Source organism: Budorcas taxicolor, chromosome 4, assembly GCF_023091745.1.
Source record: "Budorcas taxicolor isolate Tak-1 chromosome 4, Takin1.1, whole genome shotgun sequence".
Lineage (NCBI taxonomy): Eukaryota > Metazoa > Chordata > Mammalia > Artiodactyla > Bovidae > Budorcas > Budorcas taxicolor.
In genome coordinates this window covers 45631056-45650152 of record NC_068913.1, presented here as the reverse complement: position 1 = coordinate 45650152, position 19097 = coordinate 45631056, and the positions used below count along the sequence as shown (strand labels likewise).

Genomic DNA, 19097 nt, shown 5'->3' with positions numbered 1-19097 from the left:
TCTTCCTACTGCCTAGACTGAAACTCTAAACATTTTTTAATGAAATAGATTTAACTTTGTTTGAAAAGTAATGCACACATATCCTAAAATACTCAGAATATAACAGAGTATGCTCATTGGAAGTTGTATCCTTTCTACCAAAGATTCTCAGGGTCCTCCTAGAGGCTATCACAGCTAGCAGTTTTTGAAGTATACTTCAGAAAAATTCTATGCATGTTCAAGCATTTTATTCATATTTTATCCACATTCCATTTTACATAAATGGAATAACATGAACAAGTGTGTGCCAAGCTTTCCTCACTTAATAAGCAGATTCTGAAACCTATTTGACCTCAACACAAAACATATAGACTATTTTTTTCATTTTTTAATGGCTTCATAGAACTTAAATACGCGATTTTTTTTTTAACCAGTGACCTTTTGATAGGTAGGTATACTGTTTTCACTCTTGCCATTACAAATAAGCCTGTATAAAGTACATACGCTTGTACACAGCTCTAAATATTATCAATAAATTTTTTAGTCAAAGTATACATGATATTTTCATTTTGATACATTTATGGGTTTGATCCTTGAGTTGTAAAGATCCCCTGGAGAAGTAAACGGCAACCCACTCCAGTACTCTTGCTTGGAGAATCCCATGGACAGAGGAGCCTGGTGGGCTACAGTCCAAGGGGTTACAAAGAACAGGACATGAGTGAGTGACTAACGCACTCACACACATGGCCAAATTGGGCTTCCCTGGTTGCTCAAGAATCTGCCTGCAATGTGAAAGACCTGGGTTTGACCCCTGGGTTGGGAAGATCCCCTGAAGAAGGGAATGGCAACCTATTCCAGTATTCTTGCCTGGAGAATTCCATGGACAGAGGGGCCTCACAGGCTACAGTTAATGGGGTATGGAGTTGCAGAGACACCACTGAGCAACTAACACACACACACACACACACACACACAAAGGCAAACTGCTTCCAAAGATGGTGTGCCAGTTTCTCACACCATCTGTGCAAAAGTCTCCATTTGTCCATACCATGCACAGCCTCGTGTTCTGTCAAACTTTCTGATCTCTTCTAATCTGGTAATTTTAGTTATTTTTAAATTTCACCTTCTTTTTTGCCCACTAAGTCAGTCACTGAGTTCTGTGAGTTCTTTCATTCTCACCTCCTTCTGTGTCTCTGTAATTGCAATGCTATGATCTTAGTTTCAGCTTTTGTTGTGTCATGTATTGCCTCCTAATAGTGTTCATTCCATTCTCTCCCCTTATTACCTCACAACTTACTCATACACAGCCAGAAAGACCTGAAATCCATAAGGGTACTTTAGCTTTCCCTAACTTACATGAGATGCCAAAGGTAGCTTCTGAGATTTGGAGACACTAGTGTTGCAAGAAAGAGAGAGAAGCTTGTAATAAGAAAAGTTAAAAACAAAAACAAAAAAGCCCCAGCAAAACCATCAGCCAAAATAGGGCTGGATAACTCAAAATAAGTCAACACTTCCCACCCCACTGTCACTAGACTGATACAGTTTGTCCAGCATATAGTCTTTATCAATCTGATTTGCACATTCTTCTGACATATCAAAAGTAGAGGCAGTCCTGAGCATCTGCCCATTTACTGCTCACACTCTAATTCCTTGCCTAGTTCTAGGGGAAGCAGGTACTCTACAGTGAGCTATACTGGTGGGTGAGCGAATCCAGATCTTAATCTTTTCTCATATCCAGTGAGTCTCAATAATCTGATTAAAGTAAAATACTCCAGATCCTTATTTTAAAAGCTCACCTCAGAAATAAAACTATTCCTCTAAGGGGAATTTTTTTAAATATAGGACAAAACTGTATCTTTTTATATGCACATACCTGTATACAAATGCACAGGAAGACAATTGGAAGGACACATCTGGAAGTGGTTCTTTCTGAGAAGAGTAGATTTGTATGTATCAGTTGTATTATTTTAAAAAGAAATATTTTTCTTTAAAACAAATAGGAAATTGGATCTTGCTACTCACACCTGTTTTCTTCAAGTTTATTATTAAATTCCACGGTGCTTCTAAACATTCATCTGGGAAACGGGGCCTGCTACTGATATTTATTTTAACCAAATTGCCTAACCAATCTTATCCGGAAAAAGCATTGTTTGTGGTATAGTGAACAAAAGGAAGTGACCTAGAGAAGTTCATGGATCAGGTCTTTCACTTCAGTCACATTATCACGTTTACCCTCCTTAGTGAGAGGTAACATGGTGCTGGTGAGAGAAAAAGGATCTGAGTTCCAGTTTGGGCTCTGCTAAGAATATACTGGGGGACCATGAGCAAACACTTTCATTGTAAAATGGTGAATTAGACTAGGACAGATTTCTTTGATTACTAGAAGACTTACAAAGATGCAGTCTAGGGTGAAAAATCTATTATTCAGTTCTGAGTTGCTCCGAATCTAAAGGCAAGAAGACAAATTCTCTCCAATTCAGCAAACGCGTGGTATGTATTAGGACCACTGTAAATCTCAGGCGCTCTTTCACCAGGTTTTAGACTGATTTGCAAAAAAGCAAAAAAGTCCTCTCACTGAAGAAGCGTTTCGTTTTTCTTGGCCGTAGCCATTGCCCAAAGTGCCAAGATCTAACTGCCGTCAACATTAAGATGAAGACGTACCTGCTGCGAACGTGAAGACACTACAGTTCCCAGCATGCCTCTCTTCCCACCGCCGCCCTCTCCCGCCCCTACTCCTGGACTCTTGCCGGGCCGGGACTTGCAGTCCCAGCTCAAAGCCGGCGGCGGCGCGAAAGCAGTCTAGAAATGTACTTTTCCCACAAAAAGGCTGTGAGACCGCAGTTTCCAATTCAAGTCCTACTCCAACTGACTAGCGTCTGCCTGGCGGAGTCAAATTCCCTCCAACCAGCTCTCTTCAGACCTGCAAACTGCTGGGGCGGAACCACGCCCCGGAAATGAGGTCAAGTCCCCCAGCTGACGGCTGAAGCTCCTTCCAGCCACTCCTAGACGGACTAGGACCGGCGGGGCGGGCTTGGGGGCGTGGCAAGCGGGCGTGGCTCAGCTCGGCGTAGCCCCGGGGATCTAGCCGCTGCGCGGGGCCGCGCGTCTGGGTGGCAGCGGGGGCGCGCCCGTGGAGAGTGGCGGCTGCGGTTGCTAGTCTGGAGGGAGGGAAGGAGGAACCGGGAAGGGGTGGGGGGGGGCAGGGCGATCGGAGAGCCGTGTTCCTAAGGCGGTGGCTGCGTCTCCGACGGAGCAGGAGCAGGGCGGGGAAGGAGGATGGAGCAAGCTGGGGGTTGGGGTTGGCGCTAGCCGCTGCGGCTCGTCTACTACTGTGGGAGAGTGGCTGCTCCTGGAAGTTGTAGGATCGGGAGCCGGGCTGGTGCCGCCGGTGCCGCCGCTGCCTTGGACGGTGGGGAGGAGCAGGGAGCGTCAGGGGTCGGGAAAGACGGGACGGGTAGGGGGCGCGAGCTGGGGAAGACTGAGCGGGCTCTGCGCCGGGCGGGCGGGCGGCGGGGGGGCCAGCGACCGCAGCCGGGGGGACGGGGGAGGATGGAGCAAGTGGAGATCCTGAGGAAATTCATCCAGAGGGTCCAGGCCATGAAGAGTCCGGACCATAATGGGGAGGACAACTTCGCCCGGGACTTCATGGTGAGTCCCTCCCCTCGCTGTTGCCTCCTCTCACCGGCATCCAAGCCCACTGCCTCTTCGCCCGCCCGGCCCGACCGCCAGCGCTTTGTGTGCGGCTGTAAGGAGAGGGGCGGAGGGGGCGCGCGCCAACCCCAAGGGCCGGGGTGGACTCGGAGGCTGGGAGGTGAGATCGCCCCTCGTCCTCCTTTCCTTTCGTCCTGCGATCGCGGCCCCTTCCGCCCGCGTCCGGGACGCGAAGAGAGAGGCCGCTGGCCAAGCCCGCACTTAGCGCCGCCGCCCGCGACCACCTATTGTTTCTCGGGCTGGGAGCGGGAGGCGAATGAGGTGCAGGCCGGTAGGCTCTTCTCATCTCCCCATCCAGTCTGCTCCTCCTGGGAGGGTCGAGGCAGGAAGGAGAGCGGATAGCGCCGACTGAGGAACGGAGCTATTAAGGTTGCATTTAACTCGTGGGGGTCCCTTTGCTCAAGCTGGTCTCAAAAGAGGTCAGGGTAGGACTTTTCGCTCTTTCTGGGTTCGCAGTATTATCTCCAATGCAAGAGAAAGGATAGTCCATAGGAAATCTCGTGGAATGTTCGATTTCCATTTACTGCCGTCCTGTCTCTTGTCTCTTGAGACCCAGGTTTTAGATGGTGTAGGGGTCAACGTGATTTGAGGTTGAGGGATAAGTGTGTGTAGAGGCAGGGCGTGGGGGGTGGAGGGTGCGTGGTTATCCCGAAGGAAGCCTACTTCAGACTCCCTAGGGGATACTGCCGAAGGCGGAGGGGATGTGACTATCACTTCCTATCCGGGGTGGGGGTGGGGAACTTGGGAACAATAGTCCTGGTGGGGCGGAGGCGACTGCACGGGCTGAAGCCCTGAACTGGGAGATAACCTTCGTAGTCTCCCCACCCCCCTTCCGACATCCCCCCTCCCCCTTCCGCCCTTTGCTTGTACTGGCGGGCTGGATAGGAGGTTAAAAGTCTTGGTCGTGGAATTGCTCTCGAGCCATCACTACGAGGGGATCACATCCGAAGGCGTGGGACCAGAAGTCGACTTCCTCCATTGCCACCCCCCTCCTTTATTTTTCTGCTGGACAATGTTCCCTTTAGGGTTGTTTCTCGCCTTAGGAGGCGGTGGTTGCGGCGCTGCTCCTACGGATATTGCGCAAGACTGGGGCGTTGGAAACCCTGGAGGTCTGGGGAATGGAAAAGGAAGTGGGACTTTGGGAAGTGGTTGCTCCTTAGTCTTGGCGGGGTTTGGAAATGGGAAATAAGCTAGGGAAAATTTTGCTTCTGGGCAAGATTCACCTCCAAGAGTAGTCACCTAACTCTGAAATTCTGGATTGTGAAAAGGATACACAGTTAATGTGTATAAAAGTGAGTCGCAAACATTGGCTAGTTTTTGTTTCAAAGTACAGTTTAATTGTTTACAAGGTGCAGGTGAAATGGCTTTTCGCACTGAAATACGAAATACTTTTCACATTTTAAAGAGACTTTGGTCTAGTAAAACTTTAGCGTTAAAATTCTTAACCCTTAACTTTACTCAGTGTCATAACAGTATAGTTGAGCTTTGTGATTCCCGCCTCCCTAAACCAATAATAGAAGATAGGAGTTTGGTTTTGTTAGTATCTTTTGAAAGTGTAAAAAATGTTGATTAAATAATTTATGGTTTATTTTAAACATTTCCTCTTGATACTTAGCCCATGTATTCCCCCCCCCCCCACCCAAAATTTCCCTTTTATCTGAAAAAGTTAAAGATGTTTCCTTCTTCCTATTGGGAATTTTGAATGTGTTAGGTATCTTTGAACTGATATCACAGTAATTGGACAGAGTCCCCCTTTTATTACTCTCTAGCAAACATAAAAGAAAATATTTACTTAGATTTAAAATGTTTAAAACTAGTCTTATACAGTCTTACTTTGGATGTGGAAGGAGAGGTGTGTGACCCCTGTCCACTTGGCATGTTGGTCCTCTTGTTCTCTATGGACATATCCTGTCAGGAAAGGGCATTGTTTGCTGATGCAGGCCATCAGGACAAGTGCCCAGTCTCTGAACTCCTGTACAGGGGAAGTAGCCTTCGGGTTCATGCTTTGGGGATGAGTCAGGGATTCCTATTGGAGATTTCATTTCTTCAGGACTAAATGAGTTTTCTTTTTCTTCCCTAATACCTAGGGATATCTAGGTGATTCTGCATTTAAGATTTGATGACTAAGGCTGTTCTTTTACAGTGCTTGCTTTTTTTATTCTGTGACTTGATAAGCAATAGCTATAATTAAATCTGCCAGTTATGCCTCTTTTTCTCTTAACTAGAAAGCTGGAGGAAAACTTTGTCCCCTCTGCCACAAAAAGAAAATATATTGGCTAATAGATTCTTCTAATAATAAACTCTTCTGTAATTCTTAAATTCTGACATTTTTAAATTTTTAGCATTTGAGAACTGAGCCTTAGGGTAATCTAGCTATTATAACCCTATTCATTTATAAAGTGATAATGTTCATTGTTTCAAATTTGGAAATTATAGAACAGTAATTAAGAATGCCTTACCTTTAGGAAAGTGGAATAGGCATTCATACTGTGGTTTTTCCATGTTCTGTTCAGTCTTCCTATAGTCCCATCACCCAAAGGCTATCTTTGTTAATGTCCTTAATGCTTCTCTGTGACCATACTACATGTATCGTTTAATATTCTTAGGGTTTTTTCCAACTTAATATTTAGGTGTTTTTCCTTTGTAAAGATAATTTTAGGTGGCTATATAATATTTCACCTAGCCACTGTCATATAGCTTAACCATTTTCTTATAGTTGAAAGTTTAGGCCGCTGATTTTCTGCTATTATGTGTCATAATTCTGTGGAGAACACTTAAGCATAAAATTTCTTTATTTTGAATTATTGCAGAAGATATCTTCCAGTGGTGTTGGAAGTACTAGATAAAAGGATGTAAACATCTGAAATACGTAAATGAATAACTTTTTGAAGTTGTATCACTTTTTACAACTAACGGTAATGTATGAGTGTTCATATAATAATCTTGGATCTTTGATAATTCGAGGTTGAAGAATAGTATGTTGTTTTAATTTTAATATTGTGATGACTAGTAAGAGTAGAGACTTTTCTGCCTGTTGTCATTCTGTGAGTTGTCTATTCCTGGCATTGGCCTTTTGTGTGCCCCATCCTGTAAAGAGGAGAATACTAAGGTATTGAGATGCTGTAAACTATAGCACCAAAATGATTTCAAGTTGATGGTTAAACTGATAATCTGTGTCAGATCCGGAACTTGGTCACAACTATCTCAGCTTGTCGTCTTTATGAAATTGCAGATAGTGATCATGAGAAGTAAATGTGTACATAGGGTGATGGCCATTTATGTTTGACATGTGTAGGTTTACTACCATCTCTGCCATTGATTAGTTTTCCGACCTTGGCCACTTGAAAGAAAATGAATTGACCGAGTTCTTTCAATTTTAAAAGAAGATAAATGCTATCTACTTCACAAGATTGAAGTATGGGACTGATAGTTAGGATCTTCATCTAACAAATGATCATGCTGTCTTCAGTATTCTCAAATGGCTGACTTATGTAGTCAGTTACATATAACTAGACATAGAAGGGAAAAAAGATGTCTGGGCTTTCGTTTTTCAGTAATTTTCTTTTGCTTTTTAAAGCTTTGTCATGTATCATTAAAGTATTGAAACAAGAAGTAAGTTTATTCTGATTAGGTTAAAGTTTATGTGATATACACTAGACATTTGTATATTTAAAAATTGTAAGAGATGACAGTAAAGCTGCAAGTAAATATGGCAGTTTCAGTTTAAAAACCCATTCTCTTTAAGATAAAAACAATAGTAAGTAGAGTCAGTGGAGCATTTCAAATCAGGATGCAGCAGAGGTGTGAATTATAGTACTTTTGTGAAACAAGGAGAAGATTTATGCCCTGGAGAAGGAAATGGCACCCCATTCCAGGGTTCTTGCCTGGAGAATCCCATGGAGCCTGGCAGGCTACAGTCCATGGGGTCGCAAGAGTCGGACACGACTTAGTGCACTGCCTTACCCCAGAGATCCTGCCATATATACCACAAAAACCAAACATCTCCCAGTGACCCCCCCACTGTTCCAATCACTCCCAGGTGGGAATTCAGGCACATGTCCACAGAGGTCACAGACAACATACATACGGTTCTGTTATGTCCCATATATTACCCTTTCATGTCCCAAGGAAGACATTTTCTCTTAGAGATTTTCATTTAGTGTATCTTTAAAAAATCTTGTATTAAACTTGCCTCCATCTTTTTCTTGGGTAAGGACGACCCAGAAATGGCCCTTTTGTGTCTGTGATGTGGCCATTCACAGCTTTTCTTGATAGGCCTAGTATAATCTTGAGAACAGGGTTGCTGTATGCTGAATGTCAGACGGTAGCTCTTAGCTTTGCCTATCTTAGGTAGTTATGCTGTGCATTTTTTATTGGTGTACCATGTTTGACTTGTCCCTAATACCATTGAAGTTTTTCTGAGAAATGAAATAATGCAACATGAACTTATTAAAATACATTCTAAGACTTAAAAAAAAAGATTTATGGATTTTTTTTAAGGCTAAACAAGCATTATAGCAAGCATTCCTGTGTTAAAATGCCATTTAAACTAACTGATTTTTAAATTAATCTAAATTTATCAATCACAGGTAACTGCAGAAGTACCTTAGTAGTTACACATTCAAGGAGTTTATTATATAAAACCATCTGCTGTACAAATAGTAATCTTGACAGAACTGCTCAAAGCAACCAATTTGCTTGCTTTGTTATGATTAAATAATTGTTATATTGTTTTTATCTTACTACAGTAGCGTTTGTGATGTTATAAATAAAACAGAAAGAAGATTAACATTTTTTATCCCTTCTATTTGTTAAACACTGTGCCATACATTTTACACTGTGTCTTATTTAACATATCTGCCGTTTATGAGGTGGCTATAACCTAAATTTTAGAGATAAGGAAACGCACTCTGAGAAGTAAAGTATCTTGCTTGACTTCAAAACCTGATCTTTTTATCCTCCAGAATGCATCTGAGGTCCCTTTGGACCTGGCTGGAACTTGGCAGGTCGTGGAGGGTGCATTTCCATGCAGAAGGATAGGGGTTTTAGAGTTAAGCATGTTTAGAGAGTGGTAGATAATCTGCCATAACTAATGTAGCAGTTCTCACACATTTTGATTTCAGGAGTCTTTTACATTCTCAAAATTACTGAGGACTCCATAGAGGTTTGTTTCTTTGTACTGTATTAGAAATTAAAAGATATTTTAAAAAATAATTTACTTTAAAATAATGGTGATAAAACCATTCCATGCATACACTGTATTTTATAACAAGTGATTTTTCAAAAAAAATTACTGGTGGAAAGAAGCATTATTTTTATGCTTTTGCATTTTTTTTTACCGTCTGGCTTAATAGAAGAGATCTGGATTCTCATATCTATTGCATTCGTACTGATGCAGTGTCATATTTCACAGTATCAAGTGTCATGTATCCTCTAGAAAAATCAGTATACACTCCTAAAGAGAATGAACATGATAAAAATACTGTACTAAAGTCTGTGCATTTGTATATTTGCAGGTGAGGAAGCATAACTTAGGTTTTAACCTCGTGAATTCTTTAAAATGGTCTTGGTGTGGGACATCTCTGGACCATATTTTGAGAACCAGTGAAACAGTGGTATTCGCATGGTGAAGGTTAGTGGGATGCTGAGAAAGCCAGTTAGGGATCAGGTTGTGAAGGTTCTTGAATCTGTGCTGTATTTTAGTCTGCTGCTAAGTCACTTCAGTCGTGTCCGACTCTGTGCTACCCCATAGACGGCAGCCCACCAGGCTCCCCCATCCCTGGGATTCTCCAGGCAAGAACACTGGAGTGGGGTGCTATCGCCTTCTCCGGTATTTTACTCTATGGATCAGTAATAGTAATTTTGAACAGTTTATACACTACAGGTCTCAGCGTTACGGGGAAAGTAAGCAGTCATTTGACAGATGTGTGTTGCAGAAAGTTGATTCTGATGGATGACCAGATGAAGGAGAGCATTTTTGAAGTTGTTGAAATATAGGAAGTGATATATGATGGCCTGAGCCAAACTTAAGACAGTGGGACAGAAAATATACAAAGGATCTGATAAGGATTAAGAAAAAAGTCTTCATGACTCACTAGAGTAGTGAAGGAGAGAGGAATATTGTAGTGTGATTCCAGAGTTTCTAGCTTGGTATACTGTCACCCAAGTTGGAAGGTTCCATTTGGTAGAGTAAGGAGGAAGGACAAAAAGCAGAGGAGACCAGGGAGAGATGGTTGGAGGAAACTTCAGAATTAAAGAGAATGAGTTTAGTTTTGGACACGTTAAAACTGAGGTGCCTGTGAGACATCGTGTAGAAGTGAGACATCGTGTAGAAATGTAGAGCTCAAGAGAGCTACTGGGACAGAATTAAAGCATATAAGAGGTATTTGAAAGCTTGAGAGTCATGAACTCATTCAGACAAGTGTATGGTGTGGCCAACCTAAGGTTGAAAAGCAACAACATTTAAAGAGCAGCCTCTAAATGAAAATATTGGTGATTGCTCCTGGGTAGGTGTGGTCAGAGTAGAAGGAAAGGAACCTAGAGGATGTCAGAAAGGCCTGGGAGAGTTTCAGGGAAGACATTACCGAAGTCAGATAATTCTGGGAGGACCGGTAAGGTGAGCTTAAGAAAAGCACCCATTCTGTTCGCTAAGTAGGAGTGATTTGGTGACTAGAAAAAGCAGTTTGGAGTTGGGGTATGGGAAAAAGCCAGATTGTCATAGGCTGAAGAGGAAATAGCTGAAGTAGTATAAATTCCTTCCATTTACTTTAGCATTCTGAATGTAGATGGCTGAAGCCAGAGGAAGACACAGATCCCCTCCTGCTTTCTGCTTAAAAAAAAAAAAGTAAGATAGGGACAGCATTTTTCATACATGTATTTCTTATCTATATGTATATCTTTGGGTAAAATGATTGCTATTTAAGTATAATTTTAAAAGACAAATGGTGGCTCTGTGATAACGAATCTGCCTGCCAGTGCAGGAGACATGGGTTCGATCTCTGGGTTGGCAAGATTCCCGGAAGTAGGAAACGGCAGCCAACTCCAGTATTCTTACCTGGGCGATCTCATGGACAGAGGATCCTGGAGGGCTACAGCCCATAGAGTAACAAAACAGTTGGACGCAAATGAGCACACACATAAAAATACAGATAACAAGAACTTGTCAAATAAGACTTCTGAAGTTTTGATTTAAGGTTTGAATTTGATTTGCTAAAAAATGGGAGAGGAAAGATTGAACGCCTGGCAAGAGCTTATGCTGGACACACTAGATAGTATTAAAAATTTCATTTTTTGTTACACTGTTCAATATTGTGGCTTGTAGTGTTTTAAAAATTAATAACAGCTTTATTGAGATATAATTTATTTAGCATAAAATTCATTCATTTTACGCTGTGCAATTTAATAGTTTTTAGTATGTTCACAAAAATGTGCAGTCGTTACCACAGTCAATTTTTATTAGCCCCCAAAGAAACCCCATACCCATTAGTAGTCATTCCTCGCACCCTGTTTCCTCGCAGACCTCGGCAACCACTAATCTACCTTCTGTCTCCGTAGATTTGCCTCATCTAGACATTTCATAAGAATGGAATCATAATATGTGGTGTTTTGTCACTGACCCCGTTGACTTAACATGTTTTCAAGATTCATCTGTGTTGTTGCGTGGTCAGAAAGACTTCATCCTGTTTTATGACTGAATAATTTTCTGTTGTATGGATATATCACATTTTGTTCACTCATTCAATTCTTGATAGACATTTGAGTGGTTTCCACTTTTTGGAATATTTTGTATTGTATAATAATACATGAAATATAACACATTTTATATTATTTTATGAATGCTGCTACTGTGAACCTATACATAAGTTTTTGTTAGGATATCTGTTTTCGATTATCTTGGATATATACCTATAAGTACCTTTAACATTTTGAGGGAACTGACGGATTGTTATCCAGAGCTGCTGTACATTTTATGGTTCTACCAGGAAAATGCACATTTTCCACTCCCACTAATTTCTTTACATCCTTACCAATACTTGTTATTGTTTGTCTGTCTGTCTTCTTATAACCACCTAAGAGGGTGTCAAGTTCTATTTTGTGGTTGGCTTGCAGGTGTATCTCAGTAAGCTTATATACATGGTGTAGTATGTCTAAAATGTCTTTAAAACTAGAATGATTGGCAGTATTTTGCAGTCGTAGCATTTGAGCTAATTTTAGTCCTTTTCCATGGCCACTGGTTTAGTTAAGATTTTCTTACTCTGATAAGTGTCCGGCCAAATGTATTTATCTTTTAACTAACTTCACAATTGGAAGTGAACTTTTAAGTAACTTTCCAGACATGGCTCACTGAGCTAGCACACTAAAAATTTACCTGAAGTGTTAATTCTCAAGGTTGTTTTACTGTATTTCCTTTTAGAATATTGTCAGCTTTTTTCCGTCAATATTTGACATTTAATTTGGGAAAAGGGTTTTGAAAGATTGAAACTGAAAGTAAGATATTAACATTTAAATAGATTAAAATTTTTTGTTCATATGTTAAACACTTCTGAGTTGCTATAATACTCAGTTCATTAGATTCATAAACATTTACATTTCTGACTTCCCCAGACTGAAAGCCTCCGAGGCTAGAGACTGGGACTTAATTATCTCTGTATCTCCCCTGCTTAATGTAGTGCCTGGCATTTAGGCATTAATGGCCGTCGCGTGAGCAGAAATTGTAGCGAGCTTAATGCTGTAAGACAGATTTAGTCTTCAGGTGGATTCTTCAAGTGGTCCAAGAGGCTTGTCTCCTAGACCAGCATGAGAGTTGCTTTTTCATCCACCTGCCTACAGGCATGCTTGCACAAATGTTTTTATTTTCAGTACACAAGAAAGAAGAAGAAAATAAAAGATAAAGTACTGGAGTAAATTTTAAATAAGTAAGTGAAAATGAAGTCGCTCAGTCGTGTCCAACTCTTTGCAACTCTGTGGACTGTAGCCCACCAGGCTCTTCCATCCATGGGATTCTCCAGGCAAGAGTACTGGAGTGGATTGCCATTTCCTTCTGCAGGGGATCTTCCCGACCCAGGGATTGAACCTAGGTCTCCCACATTGCGGGCAGACGCTTCCTCTGAGCCCAGGGAAGCCCTAAATAAGTATTTGTTTATTAATCGTAATATCGTCTACATAAATGTGGAAAATAGTGTGGTACATATTTTTCTCTGGACACTGGTTGCTATCATAAGGACTGAGGGAAGCACTTAAAGTAACTACTTGTGTATCCTCTACTCCATAGACTATTAATTTTAATAAAATGTCCATTTTTAACTTTTGGTTTTAGATTTCATTAAGAAAATCCAGATATCAGTTCACTGGCATCTCTTCAACAGTAGTGGTATCTTGTAAGTTGTGGGTGTCTTAGGAGTGATTACAGCAATAGCTGTTGTTCTCTCCTTGCCTGTAGTTTCTTGCCTCATGTAATTCCTTCCATATATCATGCTCACTTTCCTAAAATACTGCTTTCAAGTGCTGGCATCTGTAGGATAATGGAAGGCATACTGGTTTTAAAATCAGATGTGGGTTTGAGTCCCACTGTTTGGTGCCTACTTCTGTTTCGTTTAATATTTATATAGAACCATATTGGAAACATGGTTTTATTTTTATCACAGAAAAATGTGACTTCACAGGACCCTAAAGGCTCCTTTTGATGATCATTAAAAGTATTGGAATTTTAAATGCCTAAGGCTTGCCTGGAGAATCCTAGGGACGGGGGAGCCTGGTGGGCTGCCGTCTATGGGGTCGCACAGAGTTGGACACGACTGAAGTGACTTAGCAGCAGCAGCAAAGCAACTCAAAGCATTAAACCCAAGCTCTGCTTTTCTTCAAATTGTAATTATATGTCCCTCTTACAAATTTCCCTTCCTCCTACTCCCTGCCCTTTTTTTTGTAGTTTTTGTCCTGGTTTAGAATCACAGGCCAATAGGATAAAGTTTATACTTAACCTGGCCTTCCAGAGCCTTTTAACAGAGTCTCTCATACCTTTCCAGTGTTAAACTCGCGTACTCCCCAGTATGTGTCCTTTTTTCCCTCTGGAATGAGCTGTTTCTCATCCTTGAAAAATGCTTATCTGTGTTTGTACTGCTGAACATATTTTTCCGCTTTCTTAGAAAACTTTCCTTCTATTTTATAGTCCAGTACTTTGAAGATCAGGACACTAAAAATTTCGAATAACTTGACCACATTCACCCAGAACTCAGAAGCAAGAATCGTAATTAACTCTCACTTTCTGAGATAAATCTTTTAGTCCAGTTTATCTTAAAGCACTTGTTCTCCTTTGCAAATTTGAATTTTAATACTGTGGAGAAAAAGCCTTTCATTAGATTTGAGTTGAAGACTTGTTAAGGCAAGTTTGCTGATAAATGCACTTGTCCTAAATCACTAGGCTTCCAAACAAGAATTGAACCCCTCTCTCAGCATTTCATATTTCCTGTAGTATTTAATTTTTTTGGATTCATGCATTCAAACCTTGACAGTTACCTCCTTCCCTGTGAAATAACACAGATATCGTTTCCATTTGTATAAGATTAGAGTGTCAGTGAACTGGCTTATGGCAGATATAAGTAGTTGTTCCCTAAAAGCTTTTCCTAGAGAATGTGGAATGTGGATCATGTTAATCTCAGAGGCTTTGGGATGTACGCTAATACCTACATTTCCTGTAATAAGTGTTTTTAGTTGTAATCTACATTTGAAAAGCTTTTAAACAACATTTGAGTAGTTGTTATGCTGGTCGCCTCTGAAGAAATGCAAAAATTCAGGTCTGTCATGAATCCTGCCATCCACCACTACACCCTAGGCACTGTGTTTAGAACTTGCAACTGGAAATATGACAGTTGTTTCCCTTAAGAAGTTTACTGGCTGTGAATAAACTTGTGAGAAGCAGCAAGAAGTTGTCCTGGGAGCAGTGGATGGGCTTCAGGGGGTCTGTGAACCCTTTCAAGTTATACTTAATGTTTTGTGTGTAAACCTGTTGGGAGAGGGGTGAAGGTTTTTAGATTCTCAAGGGTTCCAAAAAAATCTTAGAAACTCTAGACTAGTAGAAAGATAATCAGCTTTGGAACCATACAGTAATTTCTGTCCTGGCCCTGTTATCCATATAGGCAGGTTATGTAGGGAAATTGGGGCTCTAATACTTACCTAGAAGGACCAAGATAATGTATATTTAAAGCTTCTAATGTAGTACATAGAAGGTACTCAATAGTAGTTTAAGACGTGTTATTACTCTAAGGGAAGTATATTCAAGATTAAAACCATAGAGGGAGGAGAGCCTAAATCTGCCTGAAGAGAACATGAACAGTTTTAGCACAGAGGCCACATTTGACTTGGCTCTTGAAGGGAGAGTTTGTCAGGTGGACTAGGATAAAAGGCATTTCAGAGATAGAAAACAGTGTTTGCAAAGACACAGAGATAAGAACTATGGGTTTTAGAAGGGAGGAACAGGGTGGCTGGCAGTGTAAAAAATAAGCAAAGCTGATATAACCAAATAAACAGGAAGAGATTCCCAAAGGGAGAACAGCCTAAATGCTGAGTATGAGATGCATATAATATTGGCCTCAGCATTCCTGAATGTTTTGGTGAGGAGTGTTTTGATGTCTTACGATTGTGGCATAGTTGTTTACTCTTCGTTACAAAGTATGGTTTGGTTGTTATGAAGGATCTTTTTAAAATAGAGTTCCACAAAGCCAGTGTTTTTCACTCTGGTAATTTTACTTTATCCCAGATATATAAAGTAGTACTCTCAGTTTATATAGTTCTTAATTGGCCAGATAAGTGGTTTTCATTAGCTTCTGTTAAAAATGCCCTGTAAAAAAATTACATTAAAAAAGAGTCTATAAAACTTCAGTAAGTTATTTATAGTGGTAAGCCTCTGTTTAGTTTAGATTCCTCAGTATATTTGAGTTTTCTAGGTGATAACTGAGATTTTGAAACAATACATTTGGGACCACAACTATAGTGAGAATGGAGAAAAAGTCAACTCCCATTCTATGAAAATGTGGAGAGTGGCTTTTTTTGGACACCTTCTCCCCTCATTGTACACCGGAGTTATAAGTCATGGACCTTTTGATGTTAAAGGAAACATGAACGGTATTTAGAAACTAAGGAGCTTGTTACAGGTTTTACAGTTAGAAGTTGCCAGAGCTAAGTTTGTCCCAAAATCATAGCAGATGTTTTTTCTGTAGCATGATGTTGCTGAGACCAACAATTGTCTTCTTATTATTTAGGGGAAAAGTTAATAAAAGGAAAAAAGTGGGGCATAAATATCCTGCAAATTATAGAAAAATTCTTTGTTGGTATAGATTTTTGGTTGTAGCCTACTTGCAAACCAGTTTGCGTGCTAAGTTGCTTTAGTTGTGTCTGACCGTTTGCAACCCCATGGATTGTAGCCTGCAGACTCCTCTGTCCATAGGATTCTCCAGGCAAGAATACTGGAGTGGATTGCCATTTCCTTCTCCAAGAAACCAGTTTAAGTGGGGGGGTGGGGGTGGGGAATATATGTATATATATATCTCACCGGAGAAGGCAATGGCACCCCACTCCAGTACTCTTGCCTGAAAAATCCATAGATGGAGGAGCCTGGTAGGCTGCAGTCCATGGGGTCGCTAAGAGTCGGACATGACTGACTTCACTTTCACTTTTCACTTTCATGCATTGGAGAAGGAAATGGCAACCCACTCCAGTGTTTTTGAATCCCAGGGACTGGGGCTGCCGTCTATGGGGTTGCACAGAGTCGGACACGACTGAAGTGACTTAGCAGCAGCAGCATATATATCTCACAGTAGAATACTGCCCTTGAGTGTTCTATTTAACTGCTTTAAGGACAGGAACCAAGAAATGGGAGCCATCCATAACCTGGGTGCCTATTTCAGCTCTTTGTGGTTCTGCGTATTTATCAGTTTCTCCATCTAGAGCTGCTTGGACACTTACCTTTGCTCCTCTGTGCACCTGCTTTACTCTTAGCTCTCCACATTTGACTTTCACTACATGTGCTGTTGAATAAAGGCATCTCTTAAGTGATCTAACCTAAGTTCCTCACTTTATCTCTGTTTAGAGGATTAGCTCAGAATAGTTAGAATTGCTGTCTCACGTTCACATTCCTGAAATTCACATCCCATCAGTCAACCTGCTTCTAGTGAGATGGGTACTATGTAGTATAAATGTGTGAAGTTGACCAGGATGGGGAGTTTGTTCAGATGTGATTGGTAGGGACTTTTCTTAGTGAAAGAAAGTTTTAGTTCCTTAACTTGATGAGACTGGCAGCCCAAGGTGTATCTAATACAAAAACCTTTGAAGCAAAACTGGGGGGGAAAATGAGCTTCTATTTTAAGTTTTCAGTCCCAAATAGACTCCACCCACCTTCTTTCAGAGAAGGGACAGAGAAGCACAGAGTCCTTGTGACTTGAGAGAACTCTGTTGGCTCTGGCAGAGCATATTTCACATGTACAGTGCATACTAAACCTTAAACTGTGTAGAAACTATAAAAGTAAGATGATCTATAAGCTGCATATTTATGGTACTTAAGATTTAAGGTATAATTTTTCAGTGTTAAAATATGAAACCAGAACATTACCTTCTAGATGAAAGTATAATTCTAAAGATCAGTTTTATCACTATTATATCTAGTCATTTTTTATTCTCTCTCTAAATATACATCTGAAATTTATCACTATCTGAAAGACTAATATATTTTCTCCCTAGTAGATTTTGCATGAATAAATCTAAATATAGTTAGATTCATCTAAAATTTGAGTACTTTAATACTGTGTGTTGCCTGGTTGTCAGTGTGTCTGTCTCTGTGCAGGTTGTCTGCCTGACTGTGTACCTCTTATCTTTATCTACTCTGTCCATTGGCTTATCTGTGCCAAAGATTCATTAATGGGTGTTAGAGATAGATTTGGATGTACTGTATAATTCAGAAATTTCCTGTAATTTATGCCTAGTTGTTTATAATTTTTTACTTCTAGTGCTGCAAATAGGTTATAAATGCCAAGGAGGAACATAGTGCAGGTAGATACTAATATTAGGATTTTGCACCTATTTGAAGAAATTGAATATGTTTAAATGTTTATCTCTAAACCTATTCACTGGCATTATTCGATGTTGCACAAAATAACAAATTTTATTTTTTCCTAAGTGTATAATTTAGGTAGTAGAAAATTAATCATAAAGGTAAGAAATACAATTTTAATGTTAAATATGCCAGATGTTTTGATCTTTTCGTTTTATGGAAAAGTAAAGAGGATAGGTATTTTAATAGTTCAAAAGCTAGAAACAGAAATACTTTGTGTGAAAAAGAGCATTCAAAGAAGTTGTTATTAATTATAAGATATATGCTTAAACTAAGTTTTCTTGAATGGGTAATTAAGTAGGCACTGGCTGACTCTACTTTCTTGGCCTCTTCTTTCCTAGATGAGGAAATAGCATTATACCTAGATTTTCACCTACCTCTTTAGTCTCTCTCCTCTATTATTGGCTCAGATACAGCATATTTCCTGTTTTTTTGTGCTCTTAGGTCTTAAGGGAAATATAATTGAATGCTTGAATATTTAAAAAATAGAAAATAATCTTACAAATCTTATAAAATATTACAGTGACATCAATTCTAATGCTGCTTATTAAGAGTCTCAGGCAATAATAAACATTGATATTTTCTCATACTCTACATTCTTACGATGGCTGGTGGATTCTTTTTAATGCAATTTAATCTAGACCAGAAGTATAAGATGAATATTTAACCAGCACATTTAATTTTCCCATTGTTGCTTTATTATATGCCAGTTTTTATATTATTTACAAGCCATGTTTTGTGTGCATATATTGTTTATGCCATATCTAATATTTTAAAATATGTTCTAAGTGCTCTTGCATTCTGTTGGCCAAGGCAAGTTATAATGCCACCTCAACCTCAAAGACTCAGGAAATAGATTATACCCTTTAAGTTGGAAGGACTACAAAGTCTTGTGCAGGTTTAATATAGGAAGAGCTGAAAAACAGGTTTTTAATATGATAAATCTATGGCTTCCCTGGTGGCTCAGAGGTTAAAGCATCTGCCTGCAATGCGGGAGACCTAGGTTCAGTCCTTGGGTCAGGAAGATCCCCTGGAGACGGAAATGGCAACCCACTCCAATATTCTTGCCTGGAGAATCCCGTGGACGGAGGAGCCTGGTGGGCTACAGTTCACGGGTCGTAAAGAGTCAGACATGACTGAGCGAGTTCACTTTCGCTTTCACCTTCACTATATGACAAGTGTAGGAGATATTAATATTACATAAAGTAGTTAAGACATAGAACTGGGACTTGAAATAAGGAGTAAGCCATGCATTTACCTGGGAGGAGAGAACAGTATTCCAGACAGAAAGAGCATTAAGTGCCCACGT

General features: G+C 40.3%; 1 protein-coding gene across 1 annotated transcript in view; it reads left to right on the top strand.

Annotated features, from left to right (window-relative positions):
• The first annotated feature begins 3513 nt into the window (after nt 1-3513).
• The window catches only part of PTPN12 (protein tyrosine phosphatase non-receptor type 12), an 85300-nt gene continuing 69716 nt past the window's right edge, over nt 3514-19097 (top strand). Inside the window, exon 1 of the mRNA XM_052638733.1 lies at nt 3514-3627. Coding sequence (XP_052494693.1) covers nt 3529-3627 — 99 coding nt within the window. The 5' untranslated portion in view covers nt 3514-3528. The remainder of the gene's footprint in view (nt 3628-19097) is intronic.